General features: G+C 43.3%; 1 protein-coding gene across 3 annotated transcripts in view; it reads left to right on the top strand.

Moving 5' to 3' along the window:
• The window catches only part of LOC124551019 (retinol-binding protein pinta-like), a 259,822-nt gene that overhangs the window by 204,270 nt on the left and 32,850 nt on the right, over positions 1-22,702 (top strand). For all 3 annotated transcript variants that reach the window (XM_047125865.1, XM_047125867.1, XM_047125866.1), the window contains 2 exons: positions 2,146-2,302; positions 18,842-19,088. In XM_047125865.1, coding sequence (XP_046981821.1) covers positions 2,146-2,302; positions 18,842-19,088 — 404 coding nt within the window. The remainder of the gene's footprint in view (positions 1-2,145; positions 2,303-18,841; positions 19,089-22,702) is intronic.

The following is a 22,702-nucleotide window of genomic DNA, read 5'->3' as shown; positions in this document are numbered from 1 at the left end:
TTATTACCGTCAAAATCAGGTCATTCTACACTTAAGGTATGCCCGCATCTCGTGGTCGTGCGGTAGCGTTCTCGCTTCCCACGCCCGGGTTCCCGGGTTCGATTCCCGGCGGGGTCAGGGATTTTCTCTGCCTCGTGATGGCTGGGTGTTGTGTGCTGTCCTTAGGTTAGTTAGGTTTAATTAGTTCTAAGTTCTAGGCGACTGATGACCTCAGCAGTTGAGTCGCATAGTGCTCAGAGCCATTTTTACAGCCACTTAAGGTATGCGTCCCACTATGGCTATTATCGTCTGTCGAGAACCTTGTTTCTATATCTCGGATCTATCTATGTATCACTTGAGGCTTGTCCCGCAGTTACATAGGGTCAGCCATCGTTAATCGGATTTGGCATGTTAATGGTTAATGGGTGGCCGGATGCCCTTCCTCCCAACTGTCTGCGTCGAGTGTAATCCATGGAATAGTGCGAACGTGTTCAGACGTCTGCGAGCCATGTAACTGAGGCGGAACATGGGGACCAGCCCGTTATTCACCTAGCTAGTGCTATGCGAGGTGCATTCAGGTTCTAAGGCCTCCGATTTTTTTTCTCCGCACTGGAAAGAGATAGAAACATGCGCATTGTTTTAAAATGAGGCCGCGTTCATTGTCAATACGTCCCAGAGATGGCAGCACCATACGGCAGATGGAATTTCACCGCCAGCGGCGAGAATGAGAAATGTTTTAAATACTTAAAATGGCGCCGTTTTCCTTACTTGAACAGCGTGCAATCATTCGTTTTCTGAATTTGCGTGGTGTGAAACCAATTGAAATTCATCAACAGTTGAAGGAGACATGTGGTGATGGAGTTATGGATGTGTCAAAAGTGCATTCGTGGGTGCGACAGTTTAATGAAGGCAGAACATCGTGTGACAACAAACTGAAACAAACTCTTGCTCGCACAAGCCGGTCTGACGACATGATGGAGAAAGTGGAGAGAATTGTTTTGGGGGATCGGCGAATGACTGTTGAACAGATCGCCTCCAGAGTTGGGATTTCTGTGGGTTCTGTGCACACAATCCTGCATGACGACCTGAAAATGCGAAAAGTGTCATCCAGGTGGGTGCCACGAATGCTGACGGACGACCACACGGCTGCCCGTGTGGCATGTTGCCGAGTAATGTTGACGCGCAACGACAGCACGAATGGGACTTTCTTTTCGTCGGTTGTGGCAATGGATGAGACGTGGATGCCATTTTTCAATCCAGAAACAAAGCGCCAGTCAGCTCAACGGAAGCACACGGATTCACTGCCACCAAAAAAATTTCGGGTAACCGCCAGTGGTGAAAAAATGATGGTGTCCATGTTCTGGGACAGCGAGGGCGTAATCCTTACCCATTGCGTTCCAAAGGGCGCTACGGTAACAGGTGCATCCTACGAAAATGTTTTGAAGAACAAATTCTTTCCTGCACTGCAACAAAAACATCCGGGAAGGGCTGCGCGTGTGCTGTTTCACCAAGACAACGCACCCGCACATCGAGCTAACGTTACGCAACAGTTTCTTCGTGCTAACAACTTTGAAGTGATTCCTCATGCTCCCTACTCACCTGACCTGGCTCCTAGTGACTTTTGGCTTTTTCCAACAATGAAAGACACTCTCCATGGCCGCACATTCACCAGCCGTGCTGCTATAGCCTCAGCGATTTTCCAGTAGTCAAAAGAGACTCCTAAAAAAGCCTTCGCCGCTGCCATGGAATCATGGCGTCAGCGTTGTGAAAAATGTGTACGTCTGCAGGGCGATTACGTCGAGAAGTAACGCCAGTTTCATCGATTTCGGGTGAGTAGTTAATTAGAAAAAAAATCGGAGGCCTTAGAACTTGAATCCACCTCGTAGAAAACCGCTTAAAAACCACATCCAGGCTGGCTGGCACATAGGCCCGCCGGGCGGATTCGATGCGGACCGGCGCGCCCACCCGAGTCCAGGAAGCAGGGCGTTAGCGCTTTCGGCTACCCTGGCGGCTTTTTCGATATCTCGGACCGTTAAAATAAAATTAAAAAGCTCCTTCTATGAGTAAAAAAGACATTCACTTTGGGATTGGTGTCGGCACAGTTGCTTGGCTGCGTTCAGCGCTGACCTGCCGGCCTGACTGGACCCGCCTTACCTTCCGTTGCAGACCTGCAGCTGGTGCTGTTCCTGCACAGCTGCCACTACCGGCTGGAGGCGGCCAAGAACACCATCGACGCGGCGTACACGGCGCGCACCCACATGCCAGACCTCTTCACCGACCGCGACCCGCTGCTGCCCGTCAACGTCGCCACCAACGAGTACCTGTGAGTAGCACCGCCAGCACGTGCGGCGCCCTGACCACGTGCCTTTTTTCCTCTTCTTGGCCACTACACTTGGTGAACGTTGAACTTAGTCATTCATATATTGAATTTTCCATTCTGTCCTGAGAACACCATCCATTCAACCACCCATCGTACAGTCCTTCCACCTTACGCTTGGCAGCCTTCCCCGGTTGTGCAACACGACCTTTAGTTAATTCTCTCCTCCAGAATGCTATCCTCTCTTGTCTAACCCAGATTACTGAATCATTCTTGAAACGCCCGCTATACCTGCTGGGAAGAACAGGTGATTAGGACTGCGGAAAGGGCCAAATAAGGTTCGGGTCATTTTCATCTTAAAATTGTAATTTACTGTAATTTAATAACACATCAAACTCCAAATCTTTCACGGCGGAAGGCCTCCAAACAAGAAATCTTTAAAAAAATCAACAAGGTAATTTCAAGTGACTAAAGACACGCAGTTACAATTACAATTAAAGTAATTAATATACATATATAAATATAAACAAGATGCAATACAAATGGCGGAAGGCTCACAATAAAATTTTCAAGATTTTAAAATAGATTACCATAACCTTTCTAAGGCAGAAGGCCGCAATGTTCTTGCTCAAAAGGTAACTTCAAGAATAAGATTTTAAGAGGCTGAAGGCCCCCAATTGATTTTCCAAAATTCAAAAATACCATAAACCTCTAAGGGCAGAAGGCCGCAATATTTAAGCTTGAAAGGTAATTTTAAGATAAGGTTCCAAGCAGCTCAAGGCCCACAGTTAATTTCTCAAAAATTAAAAAAAAAACTATAACCGTAAATCTTAAGTTTTAGGTGGCTGTAACGCGCTACAAGAAAAGACAACACAACGACAATAAACTTTCAGCAAATATCTACTTTCCGCAATTCAAACTTACTTATACACAGCTGAAGGCCTTTAATTTACATTAAATACAGTAAAACCAAGAATTTTTTAAATCATTGACTATGATAGATTATAGACAGACAATTAAATACCGGTGAGAAAGACAATAAAGATAACGGCACTCAGAAGCCTCCAGGGGGTCGGTCTGCCCTCGTTCACTTAGGTGAGGCAGGTGGTGAGCCCAGCTACACTTGATCCGTCGGAACTCAACCAGGGAACAGCCATGGACCGACTGACAAAACGAGTTGCTTGCTCCCAATCGGTACCTGAGAACTCAAACACAAAATGTTTCAAACGTGATTATCCTCAGTGAAATATGTATTAAGCTGTCAAAACTACACACCATCTTGGACAGCAGCAACAGGTGAGGAAAGGACGCTACCTGAAATTACGTTAGTGGCCATGTCAGGTAACCAAAACACTAACGACCACAAGGCAGAAAATTCCACTGGTGCACTTGAATTGTAGTCAACCAATATAGTTAATTTCATAGCATGACAGCTAAATTTCAGGAATACAAACACACGGTGTTGCTCACAGGAAAACCTCCCCAGCGGCGTACTACCGAAACGACGTGGCTTGGGTACTTAAAACACCACTCAACTTTGACGTCCTCTGTCGGTGAGTCACGAAGCTCGTAGAGATCGGACAGCTCTACACACGCTCCGACACTGTGCAGGGAGCGCCAGCAGACCCAGCCAACGCGAAGATATCTTCCCTGGTCCGCAGCAACCGACCGACTCCCTCAGAATGCTGTCAACATCTGAAATAGTCGTCAGTCGAAATAACGCCAAATAGACACCCAACCTGACAAACACTTGCATGAAGACCTGAATGATACCCAACAGTAACTAAGCACACACGAAGACAAATCGGGTGTCGATGCACCCCCCCCCCCCCCCACACACACACACAGCCAATTCATGAACGACTGGAGCGCCAAAACGCGTCGTCTGGTAGGACGACCGACCAACGATCCACCAAGACCGTGGCCCGGCTCAAGCGATGCGTGGTGGCAATGGTCGGGCGAGCCATGTCGACGCAGACCTCACAGCTCCAACCCGACTGCACTAGTGCCGCACTGCAACTCCCCGACTGGCAGGCCCGGACTGCGCTCCAGACACATTCCAACTGACTGGCAGCCCGAACTCGCGATCCGTATTCCACTTACGACAGACAACGACCGGGAAGTAATTGCAGTCGAGCAAAGATACTACGAGAGGGGATATATCGATACGCGCAGCTAACACAGCTCATAGTCAGGCAAAGCAGCAACTCAGTGACAGTATTAATTCAAATTAACGTATTGAGGTGAGGTGGAAGTACGTTAAAAACAGAGGGTGTAAAACACATGATGGCGGGAATACGAGCCACGCACGGCTCAATTCTGTTCTATGCGACCGAATTAAGTTAGAGGGGCCATCAAAAAGGTTCCATCTGAAGACCATACAGTTCAGAATCGGTAAGCCAATCGAGGAAAATACCAGTGAGCACTTAGGCAGCAACGCAGCAAGTTTGCATGAAGAATTCCGTAACTGAGTGCTGCCACATCCTCGTCTGACAGAAATCGTCGACCACTCATGTCTCGTTTTAAGGGACTGGAGGCATGATGACTGCATGGGGACAGATCAGGACTGTCGGACGGTTGCTCGATTGTCTCCCACTTGAAGTGGCGTAACTTCTACATTAAGACATTCACGATATGGGGACGTGTCGAGTAGCGACCGGCACAAAACTTGGCTTCCGATGGACAAGCTGCTCCATACACATTCATCATTCTTTGCCCGTTGGCAGACAAGAAAAAAATAACAGCGCGTTGGTCCTGTCTGAACGCATGTGGTAATATCGACGCCATAGTTCACGGCTCCACATTTACCATATGTATATCGGTGGGAATTTAAGGAGGGACATGGATAAACTGACAAAACCTGAGGTTGTGGAGAGTTTCAGGCAGAGCATAAGGGAACTATTGACAAGAATGGGGGAAAGAAATGCAGCAGGTGAAGAATGGGTACCTTTGAGAGATGAAATAGTGAAGGCAGCAGAGGATCAAGTGGGTAAAATCACGAAGGCTTGTAGAAATCCTTGGGTAACAGACGAAATATTGAATTTAACTCATGAAAGGAGAAAATATAAAAATGCAGTAAATGAAGCAGACAAAAAGGAATACTATAGTTCAATTTTTTTATCTTGGCGGCTCGCGCATGCCCGCCAAGACGCGGGAGATTGCTGCGTTGCCAGTTGCACACGACGCAGGCACCAATAGAAGCAGCGCCATAGTATAGCATAGTTCGCAAGCTTACGTTTAGGGGGGAGCGCGCAGTTCATGAAGTAAAGCTACCACGGCCGCATTAACCCTTTCGCTGCTACAAAGAAGTGCTCCCTGCATTCCGCGCTGTGCGCGATTTTGTCACTGCACTGCTCGCCTGTGCAGACACATCGTGTTCCAACTGCTTTGACACTCTTATCAATCGATTCCACAAAAACAATTTGGCCCAAAAATTAGATTTTTACACATCTTCTTGACTGATACCTTCCCCCCATAAATGACGTAATTTTGTTTCGATGTTCAACGCAGTTATTATGCAGCATTAAATATAGTAAATCATTGCACGAAATTTTGAAGAGTTTGCAGAGGTAAAAGGCCATAGAGTATACAGTGAATTTTATATGAAATTTAGGTATCTTGTCCACATTTCATTCTCATCATTGTGGCAACTAAAATGGACCATACGGAAAGTATACGCTATGGACTTCTACCTCTCCAAACTCTTCAAAATTTCGTGCAATGGTTTACTATATTTAATGCTGCATAATAACTGCGTTGAACATCGAAACAAAATTAAGTCATTTATGGGGGGAAGGTATCAGTCAAGAAGACGTGTAAAAATCAAATTTTTGGGCCAAATAGTTTTTGTGAAATCGAATGATAAGTGTGTGAAAGCAGTGGGAACACCATGTGTCTGCACAGGCGAGCAGTGCAGTGATGACAAAATCGCGCACAGCGCGGAATGCGGCGAGCGAGCACGTGTCTGCAGCAGCGAAAGGGTTAATAAAGAGACAAAGCACTAGAAATTTCAAAAAATTGCATTCAAACGAATATAATTCGTGAAGTAAGGCACTTCGATATTGTTTTTAAATAATGAAAATATTAAGCGCCACACAAGGTTGAACTCATAACCTTTCGGTTAGCAGCCCAACACCTTAACCGTTACGCTAACGCACCTCGTCTTGCTACATAACGCCATGAGTGAGTACATAACGCAATGAGGACTATAATACGTCACGCAAAATATTGACAAACACTGTTGGTATGACTAGGAATTACTCACGCTTCATCGAAGTACAATAGGAAATAAACAATTACCGCTGTTCTTTATTGCGAAAAAGCGGTTCGTGAGAGTGATACAAACACCTTTCCTTGCTATCGCCTGAATTAGGAGTCTTATTGCTTGTTTGGTTTAATTAATTAATAGAATATGAAGCAATTGGTATAAAGAATGCTTTTTCCAAACTTTCTATAAAAGAATGTCTGCTATCGAAACATTGCTTTTGTTCTATTACTTTATTTATGACTGAACGTTTCTAAAACTGAAGACACTCGTCCATGCTCTGCACTGCAGTCGAGATGTGGCAACGTCGTTCTCTGTTCATTGGCTGACTGTGTTTTGTGACGTCAGATGCGCAGAACGAACCTAAACTCGGCCGCCAACATAAATGACGCGCACTTTAACGTCCCAAAATTGAGATTGACAGGAAGTGCAAAATGGCTAAGCAGGGATGGCCGGAGGACAGGTGTAAGGATGTAGAGCCGCGTATCACTAGGGGTAAGATAGATATTGCCTACAGGAAAATTAAAGAGACCTTTGGAGAAAACAGAACCACTTGCATTAATATCAAGAGCTCAGATAGAAACCCAGTTCTAAGCAAAGAAGGGAAAACAAAAAGGTGGACGGAGTATATAAAGGGTCTATACAAGGGCAATGCACTTGAGGACAATGTTATGAAAATGAAGGAGCATGTAGATGAAGATGAAATGGGAGATATGATACTGCGTGAAGAATTTGACAGAACACTGAAAGATCTAAGTCGAAACAAGGCCCCGGGAGTAGACAACATTCCATTAGAACTACTGATGGCCTTGGGAGAGTCAGCCCCTGACAGAAATCTACCATGTGGGGCGCAAGATATGTAAGACAGATGAAATACCCTCAGACTTCAAGAAGAATCCCAAAGAAAGCAGGTGTTGACTGATGTGAAAATTACCGAACTATCAAAATAGAATGTCACGGCTGCAAAATACTAACGCCAATTCTTTACAGACGAGTGGAAAAACTGGTAGAAGCCGACCTCGGGGAAGATCAGTTTGGATTCTGTAGAAATGTTGGAACACGTGAGGCAATAGTGACTCTACGACTTATCTTAGAAGAAAGATTAAGGAAAGACAAACCTACGTTTCTAGCGTTTGTAGACTTAGAGAAAGCTTTTGACAATGTTGACTGGAATACTCTCTTTCAAATTCTGAAGATGGCAGGGGTAAAATACAGGGGGCGAAGGGCTATTTACAAATTGTACAGAAACCAGATATTTGTTATAAGAGTCGATGGGCATGAATGGGAAGCAGTGGCTGGGAAGGGAGTGAGACAGGGTTGTAGCTTATCCCCGATGTTATTCAATCTGTATATTGAGCAAGCAGTAAAGGAAACAAAAGAAAAATTAGGAGTAAGAATTAAAATCCATGGAGAAGAAATAAAAACTTTGAGGTTCGCCGATGACATTGTAATTCTGTCAGAGACATCAAAGGACCTGGAAGAGCAGGTGAACGGAATGGACCGTGTCTTGAAAGGAGGAAATAAGATGAACATAAGCAAAAGCAAAACGAGGATAATGGAATTTAGTCGAATTAAATTAGATTAGGAAATGAGACACTTCAAAGTAGTAAATGAATTTTGCTATTTGGGGAGCAAAATCACTGATGATGGTCGAAGTAGAGAGGATATAAAATGTAAATTGGCAATGGCAACGAAAGCGTTTCTGAAGAAGAGCAATTTGTTAACATCTAGATTTAAGGGTCAGAAAGTCGTTTCTGAAAGTAGTTGTGTAGAGTGAAACATGGACGGTAAATAGTTTAGACAAGAAGAGAATAGAGGCTTTCGAAATGTGGTGCAACAGAAGAATGTTGAAGATTAGATGGGTAGACCACATAACTAATGAAGAGGTATTGAATAGAATTGGAGAGAAGAGAAATTTGTGGCACAACTTGACTAGAAGTAGAGATCGGTTGGTATGACATGTTCTGAGACATCGAGGGATCACCAATTTAGTATTGAAGAGCGTGGAGGGTAAAAGTCATAGAGGGAGACCAAGAGGTGAATACACTAAGCAGATTCAGAAGAATGTAGGTTGCAGTAGGTACTGGGAAATGAAGAAGCTTGCACAGGATAAAGTAACATGGAGAGGTGCATCAAACCAGTCTCTGGACTGAAGCCCACAACAACAACAACAACATCGTAAAATCACGAATGCCACACTGATCCCTTACCCACATGTCGCTACTTACACAATGAGGTGACATAAGCCGACACCCCCGGGATAGCAAGGCCGTCCAGCAGTGTTAGTGACGTCACGCTAAGCGGCCCATAGCCGACGCAGCAGTCCACAGACACCTCCGTACAGACGCGCCTGATGCTAACGATCTTCTGTCCGTCATTCAGAAAGGAGCGAACTATGATTCGAACCAAATACCAAATTATATATATTCTTGTAAACAGCATAAAGGTTCATTACGAAATACCGATTACATATACGGGCAGGAATAGGTTCTAGAACTCCTCTGAAATGTGTTTATCTTCAGTACCAGAATGAACATCAAATTGTCAGGTTTTCTAAATAGAAAAGCACTTTGTTAGTAACAGACAGCAATAATGAGACTTGCAGTTGGTGATTTCTACGTGGAAAAGCTGTAGAGAGATAGAAAATGGTAAGTAGAGAGAGCCTCAGCCTTTTGCTCACATTCTTACATGTAATGCACTTGGTTGTTTTTCATTTCCTTACCTTTCATAACATTTTTAATATTGTTTCAAGAAGTGTATCCTCAATAGCAGAGTGAACTTCAAATTGTCAGGCTTTTCTTAAAGGGAAGAGCAGTCCCTTAGTATCACAGTGCAAGACAGAATCTTGTGTTCAGTGATGTCTATGTTAAAAGGAGAATATTTGATATCTATCTTTCGTTTCCATTCTTTATTACTGGGGGTACACTTGTAAAAATTCTTGAAAAGAGCTGTCACCATGAACATATGAGTAAATTCACAATAGTCATGTGTTTTATGAGATAAAGCGAACTCTTGTTACCTTATTGTAAACGAAAGTTGTGAGGGTTTCGCTATGTATGACAGTGTTTAAAATAATTTACTTTCAGTGTAATAGCTTGAAAATGTTAAGTCCTGCTGTCAGTTGGCATTTGTCACCACCTGTATGCAAGTTTTAAAGCTAAATAGTGTTCTGACAATTATAAAATAGTGGCAAATTTCCTCAATCGATTAAACTTATTCCTGCCCGTATATGTAATCGGTATTTCGTAATGAACCTTTATGCTGTTTACAAGAATATATATAATTTGGTATTTGGTTCGAATCATAGTTCGCTCCTTTCTGAATGACGGACAGAAGATCGTTAGCATCAGGCGCGTCTGTACGGAGGTGTCCGTGGACTGCTGCATCGGCTATGGGCCGCTTAGTGTGACGTCACTAACACTGCTGGACGGCCTTGTTATCCCGGGGGTGTCGCATAAGCCATGGGATAGCGACATACACATATACATGTGGCAGTAGAATTCGATACACAAGGTATAAAAGGTTAGTGCATTCCTACTGCAAGGTGTGTCTAATGACAATAATAATAAGCAAGTAGTGGGAAGCCATCGACGTCATTATGGCATCACGACGAGAATGAACAGACATTGAACGCGGTATGGTAGTTGGAGCTAGACGCATGGGACATTCAGTTTCGGAAATCGTCAGGGAATTCAGTACACTGATGTCCACAGTGTCAAGAGTGCGTCGAGGATGTCAGGTTTCAGGAACAGCCTCTCACCTCGGACAAAGCAGTGGACGACGGCCTCAACTTAAGACCAAGAGTAGCAGCAGTTGCGTAGAGTTGCCGCTGCTAACAGACAAGCAGTACTGCATGAAACAACCGCAGAAGTCAATGTAGGACGTACGGCGAACGCGTTAAGTTAGGTCAGAGGGGCGAAATTTCACGTTAATGGGCTGTGGCAGCAGACGACCGGCGTGAGTGCGTTTGCTAACAGCACAGCATCGCCTGCAGCGCCCCTCCAGGGGTCGTGACGGTATAGGTTGGACCCTAGACGACTTGAACGTCGTAGTCCGGTCAAATGACTGCAGATTTCAGTTGCTAAGAGCTTACGTTAGGGTTCGTGAGATGGAGAGTTCTCGAAGCCATGGACCGAAAATGTCAATGATGTGGACTGTGTTTACATAGAAAGGCCTGATCTTTTGCTGCATCTGAACCGATCATTGAATGGAAATGGCTATGTTCGGCTACTTGCAGCCACCACTTACAGCCATTAATTTACTAAACGTCTCCAAACAACGATGTGCCCTGTTACTTCTCAATGTCTTTAAGTAAAAGGCTGACTCACTAACTCACTGACTCATCATCGCTCAGCCAAAACCACTAAGGATAAAAACTCTGGATTTTTCGAAATTCCTCCAGTAAGGGGTGAAAGAGGACATGAAGGTTTTTTTTAATGTATATTGCTATTAAGGCAATTTTGAAGCTAGCCCTACAAAAACTGGCATTTCGCTTTTTGGTCAGATATAAAGTAATACATCTTTCAGTATCTTCGGAAGTTTAACCCTTATGGGGATGAATTAATGCGTGAATTTTTTAAAAATAAATCGTTATTAAAGACCTACTAAAGCATTTTGAAGGATACTTCTACGAATATTGCTATCTGACTTCTGGTTTCTCGGTTAGAAATAAAAAATACGTGTCAAAGACAAATGTTGTAGGAAACTAATTCATTATGAAATCATTTTTAAAGCTAAATGTATGACAATTTGAATTTGGTTTCATGGTTGAAAATTAAAAAAAAGTATTTGTTTCATTGTTTTTGAAAATTCATCCCCTAATGTGGTGAAATAGGGGATCAAAATTTTTAAGAAAGCATTTCCTTATATTAAAAAATTGTTAAAACTATATCTGTGTATTTATCTTCTTGGTTAGATATAAGTAAATATGTCTTAGGGGATGAAAGTCCCTATGGAAACATCAGCACAAGAACGTAGAAGGCATGATTAACAAAAATCTTGGATTCCAGTTACCAGAATCGCATTTTAGTCAGAACAGCATTTGGAGAAGACCATGCTTCTATGGCCTTATGTAGCATGAAAAGTTTCGAAGGTGTTTCAATTGTATGTAAATACACTGCAGGCTGGTTCATAGTTGCATGGTCTTTCTGCACCCCTGCACCTGCCAGCTTTCCTCACATACAACAGCAATGGAGCCGCTTCTCAACTACTAAAGTGCGCGTCATATATCTTGGCGGCCGAGTTTAGCTTCGTTCTGTGCATCTGACGTCACAAAACACAGTCAGCCAATGAACAGAGAACGACGTTGCCAGATCTCGACAGCAGTGCAGAGCACGGACGAGTGTCTTCAGTTTTAGAAACGTTCAGTCATAAATAAAGTAATAGAACAAAAGCAATGTCTTGATAGCAGACTTTCTTTTACAGAAAGTTTGGAAAAAGCATTCTTTATACCAATTGCTTCATATTCTATTAATTAATTAAACCAAACAAGCAATAAGACTCCTAATTCAGGCGATAGCAAGGAAAGGTGTTTGTTTCAATCTCACGAACTGCTTTTTCGCAATAAAGAACAGCGGTAATTGTTTATTTCCTATTGTACATCGACGAAGCGTGAGTAATTCATAGTCATACCAACAGTGTTTATAAGTTGTTGCGTGAGGTGTTAGAGTCCGTATGGAGTTACACTGTTCAATGAGATGAGGTAGCGGAACGGTTAAGGTGTTGGGCTGCCAAGTGAAAGGTTATGAGTTCAAACCTTGTGCGGTGCTTAATATTTTCTTTATTTAAAAACAATATTGGAGTGCCTTACTTCACGAATTTTATTCTTTTGAATGAAATTTCTAGTGCTTTGTCTCTTCATTAACGTTTTCGCTGCTGCAGACACATGCTCCCCGCATTCCGCGCTGTGCGCGATTTTGTCATCACTGCACTGCTCGCCTGTGCAGACACATGGTGTTCCCACTGCTTTAACACACTTATCATTCGATTTCACAAAAACTGTTTGGCCAAAAAATTTGATTTTCACACGTCTTCTTGCCTGATACCTTCCCCCCATAAATGACTTAATTTTGTTTTGATGTGTAGCATTAAATGTAGTAAACCATTGCACGAAATTTTGAAGAGTTTGCAGAGGTAAAAGTCCATAGCGTATACTTTCCGTATGGTCGATTTTAGTTGCCACAATGTTGAGAATGAAATGTGGACAAGATACCTAAATTTCATATAATATTTACTGAATAACAATATCTCATTTAATTTAAGTACCACATAAGTGTCGTATGTAATATTGAGAAATATTCCGTCTTTCGCGACTGTAATAACAGTTTATATACACACGGCGCATTTGGCTTTATTTTAAAGCATTTCCATCGGTGAAAGGTATGGCACATACACAATGGTATTCATGTTCTATTTCTTGTTTTTGTTCCACAGTTGCAGTTTTACCAATGGTATTGAAATATATCCCTCTTCTGCAACTGTAATAAGCGACTTATTTAGACCAGACGCGTTTCTCTCTTTTGAAGCATCATAATAGGACTGTATTTTGTGTCCTCCATTGCCAATTCACCTTTCGTAGTTTTGTGCTGCGGTAGCACAATATTCAACGTTTGTGTTGGCTCATCAGTGTTTTAGCAAATAAATGCTGTTTGTGTGTGCCACACACAAAATTATATTTGACATAGCTCTGAGCACTTCACTGACAGACGGTATATTCAAGTCCTAATGTTTTGTAAGTCCACAGTTTTGTTTAATGTATTTTGTCTACTTCCTTTTGATTGATTGAAGTGCTTTAAAATAAAGCCAAACGTGCCCAGTGTAAGTAAAACTTTTGTTACAGTCGTGAAAGGTGGAATATTTCTCAATATTACATACGACACTTATGAGGTACTTAAATTAAATGAAATATATTGGTATCTTGTCCACATTTCATTCTCAACATTGTGGCAACTAAAATCGACCATACGGAAAGTATACTCTATGGACTTTTACCTCTGCAAACTCTTCAAAATTTCGTGCAAAGGTTTACTATATTTAATGCTGCATAATAACTGCGTTGAACATCGAAACAAAATTAAGTCATTTATGGGGGGAAGGTATCAGTCAAGAAGATAGGTAAAAATCTAATTTTTGAGCCAAATAGTTTTTGTGGAATCGAATGATAAAGAGTGTCAAAGCAGTCGGAACACAATGTGTCTGCACAGGCGAGCAGTGCAGTGACAAAATCGCCCACAGCGCGGAATGCAGGGAGCACGTCTTCGTAGCAGCGAAAGGGTTAATGCGGCCGTGGTGGCTTTACTTCATGAACTGCGCGCTCCCCCCTACACGTAAGCTTGCGAACTATGCTATACTATGGCGCTGCTTCTATTGGCGCGTGCGTCGTGTGCAACTGGCAACGCAGCAGTCTCCAGCGTCTGGGCGGGCATGCGCGAGGCACCAAGATAAAAGAATTGAACTATAACGCCCAAAATTATCAGTGGCGTTTCAATATGCACTAAAATTAATGGAAAGAACTTAGAGTAAGGTACACAGTAAAATACGCAATACAGTTTACTTATTTGCAGGAGTATATGAAAAACAGAGATTAAATTAAATTATATTGTATCAGACAAACTGCTACAGCTAAAAGTGCATCCTCTCAGCTGCACAACTGCCGCTTCACTCATGACTGAGTACAGTGCTGGTGCACACACAAACGTTCCAGGACCACGTGGTTAAGTACAAATTGTTTGACGTACAGCAGACGACCTCTACGTGTTCCCATGTTTACCCAACGACATCATCATTTACGATTTCAGTGTGTAGGTATCATCGAGATCCGACTGTGGATCAATGGAGACGTATCGCCTGGTCAGGAGAACCATGTTTATTGTTGCACAAGGTAAATTTTCGTGTCTGTATGTGCCATCATCTGTGTGAACATCCACTGCGCAATGGACACGGACGTGTAATGACAGTATTGTGCTAAGGGAGACATTGACATTGTCTTATGAGGGACCTTTGGTACTAATCGAAGGGGCCATATCAGCTATGGATTATTTGAACATTGCAGTGGACATTATTGGCTGCCTTGATGGTTACAGCATCTTCCAGCAGCTGCTGCAGTTTTAGAAGTGGCAGAGTGATCTCACTTTGATGTCTTTGTCACCAAATGTACCTCACCTGAGCCCAAAGGAACGCAAGTGGGATACTATTAGTTGCCAGTTGCACCAACTGCTACCCTGTAATGTGTGAAAACTATGAAAGCTGTGGAAGCTGTGGATAGATGTCTGAGACCACTTACCTACAAAAACCTGTCGAGGACCTTTCTAAACCTTGCCACATGGAATGGCTGCTGTTTTGTATCCCTAAGGTGGACTATAGGCTATGAAACAGGTGATTATATATTGAGGTTACAAAAGTCAACGAATATCTTCATTTGCATGCTGTAGCGAAGCAGCTGGAAGCGGCACAGACTCAACAGGTCATTGTAACTCCCCTGCAGAAATACTGAACCATCCTGTCTCTATAACTGTGCGCTACTGCGAAAGTTTTGCCAGTACAGGATTTTGTGCATGAACTGATCTCTCAGTTATGTCCCATGTATGTTTGATAGTATTCCGGGAAAGTCAGGAATACAGAAATACAAGTCGCTGAGGAATGAAATAAATAAGGAGTGCAGGGAAGTTAAGACGAAATGGCTGCAGCAAAAATGTGAAGACATCGAAAAGGATATGATTGTCGGAAGGACAGACTCAGCATAGAGGAAAGTCAAAACAACCTTTGGTGACAACAAAAGCAACGGTGGTAACATTAAGAGTGCAACGGGAATTCCACTGTTAAATGCAGAGGAGAGGGCAGATAGGTGGAAAGTAAACATTGAAAACCTCTATGAGGGTGAAGATTTGTCTGGTGTGATAGAAGAAGAAACAGGAGTCGATTTAGAAGAGATAGGGGATCCAGTATTAGAATCGGAATTTAAAAGAGCTTTGGAGGACTTACGGTCAAATAAGGCAGAAGGGATAGATAACATTCCACCAGAATTTCTAAAATCATTGGGGGAAGTGGCAACAAAACGACTATTCACGTTGGTGTGTAGAATATATGAGTCTGGCGACATACCATCTGACTTTCGGAAAAGCATCATCCACACAATTCCGAAGACGGCACGAGCTGACAAGTGCGAGAATTATCGCACAATCAGCTTAACAGCTCATGCATCGAAGCTGCTTACAAGAATAATATACAGAAGAATGGAAAAAAATGAGAATGCGCTAGGTGACGATCAGTTTGGCTTTAGGTAAAGTAAAGGGACGAGAGAGGCAATTCTGACGTTACGGCTAATAATGGAAGCAAGGCTAAAGAAAAATCAAGACACTTTCATAGGATTTGTCGACCTGGAAAAAGCGTTCGACAATATAACATGGTGCAAGCTGTTCGAGATTCTGAAAAAAGTAGGGGTAAGCTATAGGGAGAGACCGGTCATATACAATATGTACAACAACCAAGAGGGAATAATAAGAGTGGACGATCAAGAACGAAGTGCTCATATTAAGAAGGGTGTAAGACAAGGCTGTAGCCTTTCGCCCCTACTTTTCAATCTGTACATCGAGGAAGCATTGACGGAAATAAAAGAAAGGTTCAGGAGTCGAATTAAAATACAAGGTGAAAGGATATCAATGATATGATTCGCTGATGACATTGCTATCCTGAGTGAAAGTGAAGAAGAATTAAATGATCTGTTGAACGGAATGAACAGTCTAATGAGTACAATGTATGGTTTCAGAGTAAATCGGAGAAAGACGAAGGTAATGAGGGGTAGTAGAAATGAGAACAGTGAGAAACTTAACATGAGGATTGGTGGTCACGAAGTCAATGAAGTTAAGGAATTTTGCTACCTAGGCAGTAAAATAACCAATGACAGACTATGGCAAAAAAGGGATTTCTGGCCAAGAGAAGTCTACTAATATCAAATATCGGCCTTAACTTGAGGAAGAAATTTCTGAGGATGTACGTCTGGAGTACAGCATTGTATGGTAGTGAAACATGGACTGTGGGAAAACCGGAACAGAAGAGACTCGAAGCATTTGAGATGTGGTACTATAGACGAATGTTGAAAATTAGGTGGACTGATAAGGTAAGGAATGAGAAGGTAAGGAATGAGGAGGTTCTATGCAGAATTGGAGAGGAAAGGAATATGTGGAAAACACTGATAAGGAGAAGGGACAGGATGATAGGACATCTGCTAAGACATGAGGGAATGACTTCCATGGTACTAGAGGGAGCTGTAGAGGGCAAAAACTGTAGAGGAAGACAGAGATTGGAATATGTCAAGCAAATAATTGAGGACATAGGTTGCAAATGCTACTCTGAGATGAAGAGGTTAGCACAGGATAGGAATTCGTGGCGGGCCGCATCAAACCAATCAGTAGACAGATGGAAAAAAAAAAAAAAAGTATCCATGTCGGACAATCTGGGTAGCCAAGCCAGTTGTGAGCAATAATGAACCAGTGAGATGGGGCGTTGTCATCTATAAAAATTCTGCTACTGTTTGGTAACATGAAGTCCATGAATTGCTGCAACTTGTCTCCAAGTAGCCGAACATAGCCATTCCCAGTGAATGATCGGTTCAGTTGGACGAGAGGAGCCAATCTGTTCCATGTAAACACAGTCCACACCATTATGGAGCCACCATCAGCTTGCACAGTGCCTTCATGACAACTTGGATGCATGGCTTCGATTAGCCTGCGTGCACTCAAACCCTATGATCAACTGATACCAACTGAAATCTGGACCCATCTGACGAGGCTCCAGCTGATTTGATCACGAGCTCAGGAGATGCTCTGCAAGTGATGTTGTGCTGTTAGGCACTCGCATCAGTCATCTGCTACCATAGCCCATTAACGCCAAGTTTTCTGCACTGCCCTAACAGATACATTCATTGTAGGTCCTGCATTGATTTCTGCGGTTATTTCATGCATTGTTAATTGTTAGCACTGACAACTTGTAGTGGTAGTTGAATTATGTAACCATTACGGCACCTCACCTCAACCTCTCGATACCAGCAATTTTCTACTGTGTTTCTGTAAAATAATTAACATATTTCTGTGACAACATTCAGATTTGATTTCATTAATGTAGAGGTAGTTCGATATATCGATATGTATATATTGCAATGATATTGTTCATATGTGTATTCTTTCTTTTGTCACTATGATCTTTGATGTACTTGTAACTCTGATTTTTGGGCGCGTAAGCGGTTATTAGAGAGTCAAGCTTTGGTCGTCATGTTAAAAAGACGCAAATTGTAGTCAGTTTATGAAATGTGAACTTTAACAGTGAGGAAGATATTTACAAGTATGTTTTATATTGCGAAGTGATGTTTTGGAACGAATTACGTGATATTGCAAGAAAAATAATAAAAAAGAAGTGTAACTTAAATTTGGAGTGCTGAATACTTTTTTACATCACCATTGTCCTAACTTGCAAAAGTTTAATCTTCAAGAATGGTTTATGAAACACATCTATAAAACTTTTGAATATCTCAGAATAACACCTAGTCCTGTTTGCATCCAAGCTTGGAATCATCAGATTTTTGACGATTGAGCCATGAGTTCACAACGAGACCAGCGTGGGAAACACAAAAAGATGAGTGCCTAGTTTATCCATTATTTCAAGAAATGACTTTAATAACTGTGCTCTAGTGATACCTGCCACATAATATAACTTTGTTGTTGCCTGAAAATGCAGTATTTAGCAGTGTGAGCCACACTACAATCATAATTAGTTTTTGACCTTTGTTGTGGTATGGTTGTTAGAAACTGCACTCAAACTTCACTACTCTCGGTCATTAAATAAAGACTGTCTTGCACTTTGCTGTCTGTGGTGAGAGGTGATGCCTGAAATTTTGTATTCTCGTCACTCTCTTAACAATGTGTGTGTCAGAATATTGAAGTCCCTAACGATTTCTGAAATGGAATATTCCATGTGTCTAGCTCCAACTAGCATTCCTCATTCAAAGTGTGTCAGTTGCCTCTGTGCAGCCATTATTAGGTCGTGAAGCTTTTTGCCTAATCACCTGAGAACAAATCTCCATCAGTGTGCTGCCCTTTTACGTCTTGTGTATGCATTAGTACCGCTATCTGTATAAGTGCACACCGCCATTCGACGGCTTCTCTCACGTCAGCGTAATGCCCTGGGTCATTAGTGTTGTGAGGTGGTGGCCCAACCAACAGCGACGAACCACTGCCGGTCTGATCGCCGCACGCTGTTTACGGGGTGTGTGTGTGTGTGTCGTGTTGCAGGTACGGGATGGCGGGCAGGTCCCCGGACGGCGACTGCGTGGTGCTGATGCGGCTCCGCAACACAGAGCCGGCGCTGCTCAACTACTCGGACTGCTTCCGCGCCTTCTTCATGCTGCTGGACGTGTGGCAGCGGCGCGAGGGCACCGCGCCCGGCCTCGTGCTCATCTTCGACATGAGCGGCGTCGTCTTCGGCCACCTGCTGCGGCTCACGCCGGGCCCGCTCTCCCGGTTCCTCTACTACCTGCAGGTGCGTCCTGGCCGCAGTCGCCACAGTCTGTGGAATGTATGCATGTCGAACGGTTATAACAAGCTTATTATAGTACGCTGAGAGAAATAATAACTGCCTTCTGCTACACTACTGGCCAGTAAAATTGCTACACCAAGAAGAAATGCAGATGATAAACAGCTATTCATTGGACAAATATGTTGTACTAGAACTGACATGTGGTTACATTTTCACGCAGTTTGGGTGCATAGATCCTGAGAAATCAGTACCCAGAACAACCACCTCTGGCCTCTTGATACGCCTAGGCATTGAGTCAAACAGAGCTTGGATGGCGTGTACAGGTACAGGTGCACATGGAACTTCAACACGTTACCACAGTTCATCAGGAGTAGTGACTGGCGTATTGTGACGAGCCAGTTGCTCGGCCACCATTGAACAGACGTTTCCAGTTGGTGAGAGATCTGGAGATTGTGCTGGCCAGGGCAGCAGTCGAACATTTTCTGTATCCAGAAAGGCCCATACAAGGCCTGCAACATGCGGTCGTGCATTATCCTGCTGAAATGTAGGGTTCCGCAGGGATCGAATGAAGGGTAGAGGCACTGGTCGTAATACATCTGAAATGTAACGTCCACTGTGCAAAGTGCCGCCAATGCGAACAAGAGGTGAGCGAGACGTGTAACCAATGGCACCCCATACCATCACGCCAGATGATACGCCAGTATGGCGATGACGAATACACGCTTCCAATGTGCGTTCACCACCTTGTCGCCAAACACAGATGCGACCGTGATGGTGCTGTAAACAGAACCTGGATTCACTCGAAAAAATGACGTTTTGCCATTCTTGCACACAGGTTCGTCGTTGAGTAAACCATCGCAGGCGTTCTGTCTGTGACGCAGCGTCAAGGGTAACCGCAGCCGTGGTCTCCGAGCTATTAGTCCATGCTGCTGCAAACGTCGTCGAACTGTTCCTGCAGATGGTTGTTGTCTTGCAAGCGTCTCCTCCTGTTGACTCAGGGATCGAGACATGGCCGCATGATCCGTTAGAGCCATGCGGACGAGATGCCTGTCATCTCGACTGCTAGTGATACGAGGCCGTTGGGATCCAGCACGGCGTTCCGTATTACCCTCCTGAACCCACCGATTCCATATTCTGCTAACAGTCATTGGATGTCGACCAAAGCGAGCAGCAATGTCGTGATACGATCAACCTCAATCGCGATAGGCTGCAATTCGACCTTTATCAAAGTCGGAAACGTGATGGTACGCATTTCTCCTCCTTACACGAGGCATCACAACAACGTTTCACCAGGCAACGCCGGTCAACTGCTGTTTGTGTATGAGAAATCGATTGGAAACTTTCCTCATGTCAGCACGTTGTAGGTGTCGCCACCGGCGCCAACCTTGTGTGAATGAATGCTGTGAAAAGCTAATCATTTGCATATCACAGGTTCTTCTTCCCTTCGGTTAAATTTAGCGTCTGTAGCACGTCATCTTCGTGGTGTAGCAATTTTAATGGCCAGCGTGTAGATAAGTAAAGTTACTAAATTAGACTGGCGTGGGATCAACCTGCCGCCATCCGGAGAATTAATGTAGGTGTGATTTGGGGGGGGGGGGGGACCCCATCAACCCCCACCAAAATGGACTGATAAAGGGACAAATAGTTACATACAACACCAAATCGGGAACTGACAGTAATGATGCTGCACATCCAGAAGACTATCTATTCGTCGTAAGCAAATCGGCAGGGAAAATGCATCTACTCTAGAGGGTCTAATTGGTAGTGTTACAGAATAAATTACATTTTGCCGGCTGGCCTGGCCGAGCCGTTCTAGGCGCTGCAGTCTGGAACCGCGCGACCGCTACGGTCGCAGGTTCGAATCCTGCATCGGGCATGGGTGTGTGTGATGTCCTTAGGTTAGTTAGGTTTAAGTAGTTCTAAGTTACAGAGCACTGATGACCTCAGATGTTAAGTGCCATAGCGCTCAGAGCCATTTGAACCAATTTTTTAAATTATACCTTCCTGATTCGTATAGGGGACATTGTCTGTCAAGGATATCTAGACCATTAATTGTTAAAGTTTCGTGTATGTATCTGGAAGATCATTTTTGAACTTGTCTCTGTGGGTGAGTGATGCTAAATCATATGGTATTGATAGAGATGTCTTTTCTGGCAGTGACTCCTAAAATTACAAGAAATAATTGATACTTTTTTAGCTGGATGTATAGATGGTGTGGAAGACTGTAGCTTTAATGGATTTTTTTGTAATGGAAAGATGTAATAACATGACACTCTACTTACAAGAAAGGCTGTCAGGATCTGAAATAGTTTATAAAACAATGTCCTGTATGCCTATAGTTCTAAGACGGTAATAGATTACACAAAACATCTGTACTGGCAGCCAAACTAATTGTGGAATTCAATGTTACTCTGTCGGATGACTGAACGTCATTTCGTCTGATCTGTTACCTTCTACAGACGCAAGACTGGGAAGCATGCTTCATTTTCTAAAACAATGCGTTCGGGTAGAAATCGGTAGTCCTTATTAAATTCGCTATGACATCCTCTTCATGATGTCACTATTTCTACCAGCTTGTTCGTTTCTACAACGTCACACTCTAGTAATGGAGCTATGGCTTAGCAATGATGCCTAAATCGGGACCATGCTGAGAGCATCATGACGTCGACGATGCGCCGCGACGCAAGGTGACACGACCTCGTGACACGATATAACGCGATGTTGTCAAGTAGTTCACGTAATTTGGTACAATGGGGTATGTTGTCGAAAATACGTTAAACTGAGAGGCCTCTGGTGGTGCCTCGAAATGTTAAACAAACAGATCTGAACTGATGTAATTTGTTATTAACAGACTCGGCTTATCGCTGTTGTTCCCAGCTCCAGAGTGTCCCAATTATGAAAGATCAGTGATATCTAATTCTCCATTGTGATTGCCTGAGAACTTCATGACGTGGGCCCGACGTCGTGAAGAGTCTTGCTTTATTGGAAAAAACACGTAAAATTGTGGAAACCTCGATAAAAATGCGTAGAAATGAGAGAATTCGAAAACTTACCACCTAGGTGAGGGCTCTGCTGGTGCCACTTAATATTGGTATTAACGAATAGGCACATCTTCTTCTGAGTGCGCCCTACCACAGAAGTGCTCCATTTATAAAAGATGAAAGTGTGGAGGGGCTGCATGATCCCCATTAGGTCCAGAGGGGAGTGGAAGGGGTTGTGGTCATTTTCATGTCACATGACCTTGAATGTAAGTAGCACAGTTGCCTGAGTGATTCCCCTGAGAGATGTTGATCAATTCCTGGTGGTTCCCCGGGGAAGAGGGAGTGGAGGAAGTGAGGAGCCCGAGTGTTTTGGATTTTGCAGGTAATATGTTGAGCAGTCAGTGGTCACGTGGTGATTGTGGCTTACCGTTACTCGACATAATTTCCTTCAGTATTTGTTCCTACTCAGTAGGACTTCCGCCACTGAATGTGTGTAAGAAGAGGATTAATAATTTCGGCATCGTTTGAAATCACTTCTGCCCTCATTCCATCACAATATAACGTCGTATTTACCAGTAATAACGTTCTCTTCATTATTTCTTGTCTTCATCTCTAAAGAAAAATTACGTACTGTGA

Source organism: Schistocerca americana, chromosome 9 (genome assembly GCF_021461395.2).
Source record: "Schistocerca americana isolate TAMUIC-IGC-003095 chromosome 9, iqSchAmer2.1, whole genome shotgun sequence".
Lineage (NCBI taxonomy): Eukaryota > Metazoa > Arthropoda > Insecta > Orthoptera > Acrididae > Schistocerca > Schistocerca americana.
This window is presented reverse-complemented; position numbering and strand designations above follow the sequence as displayed.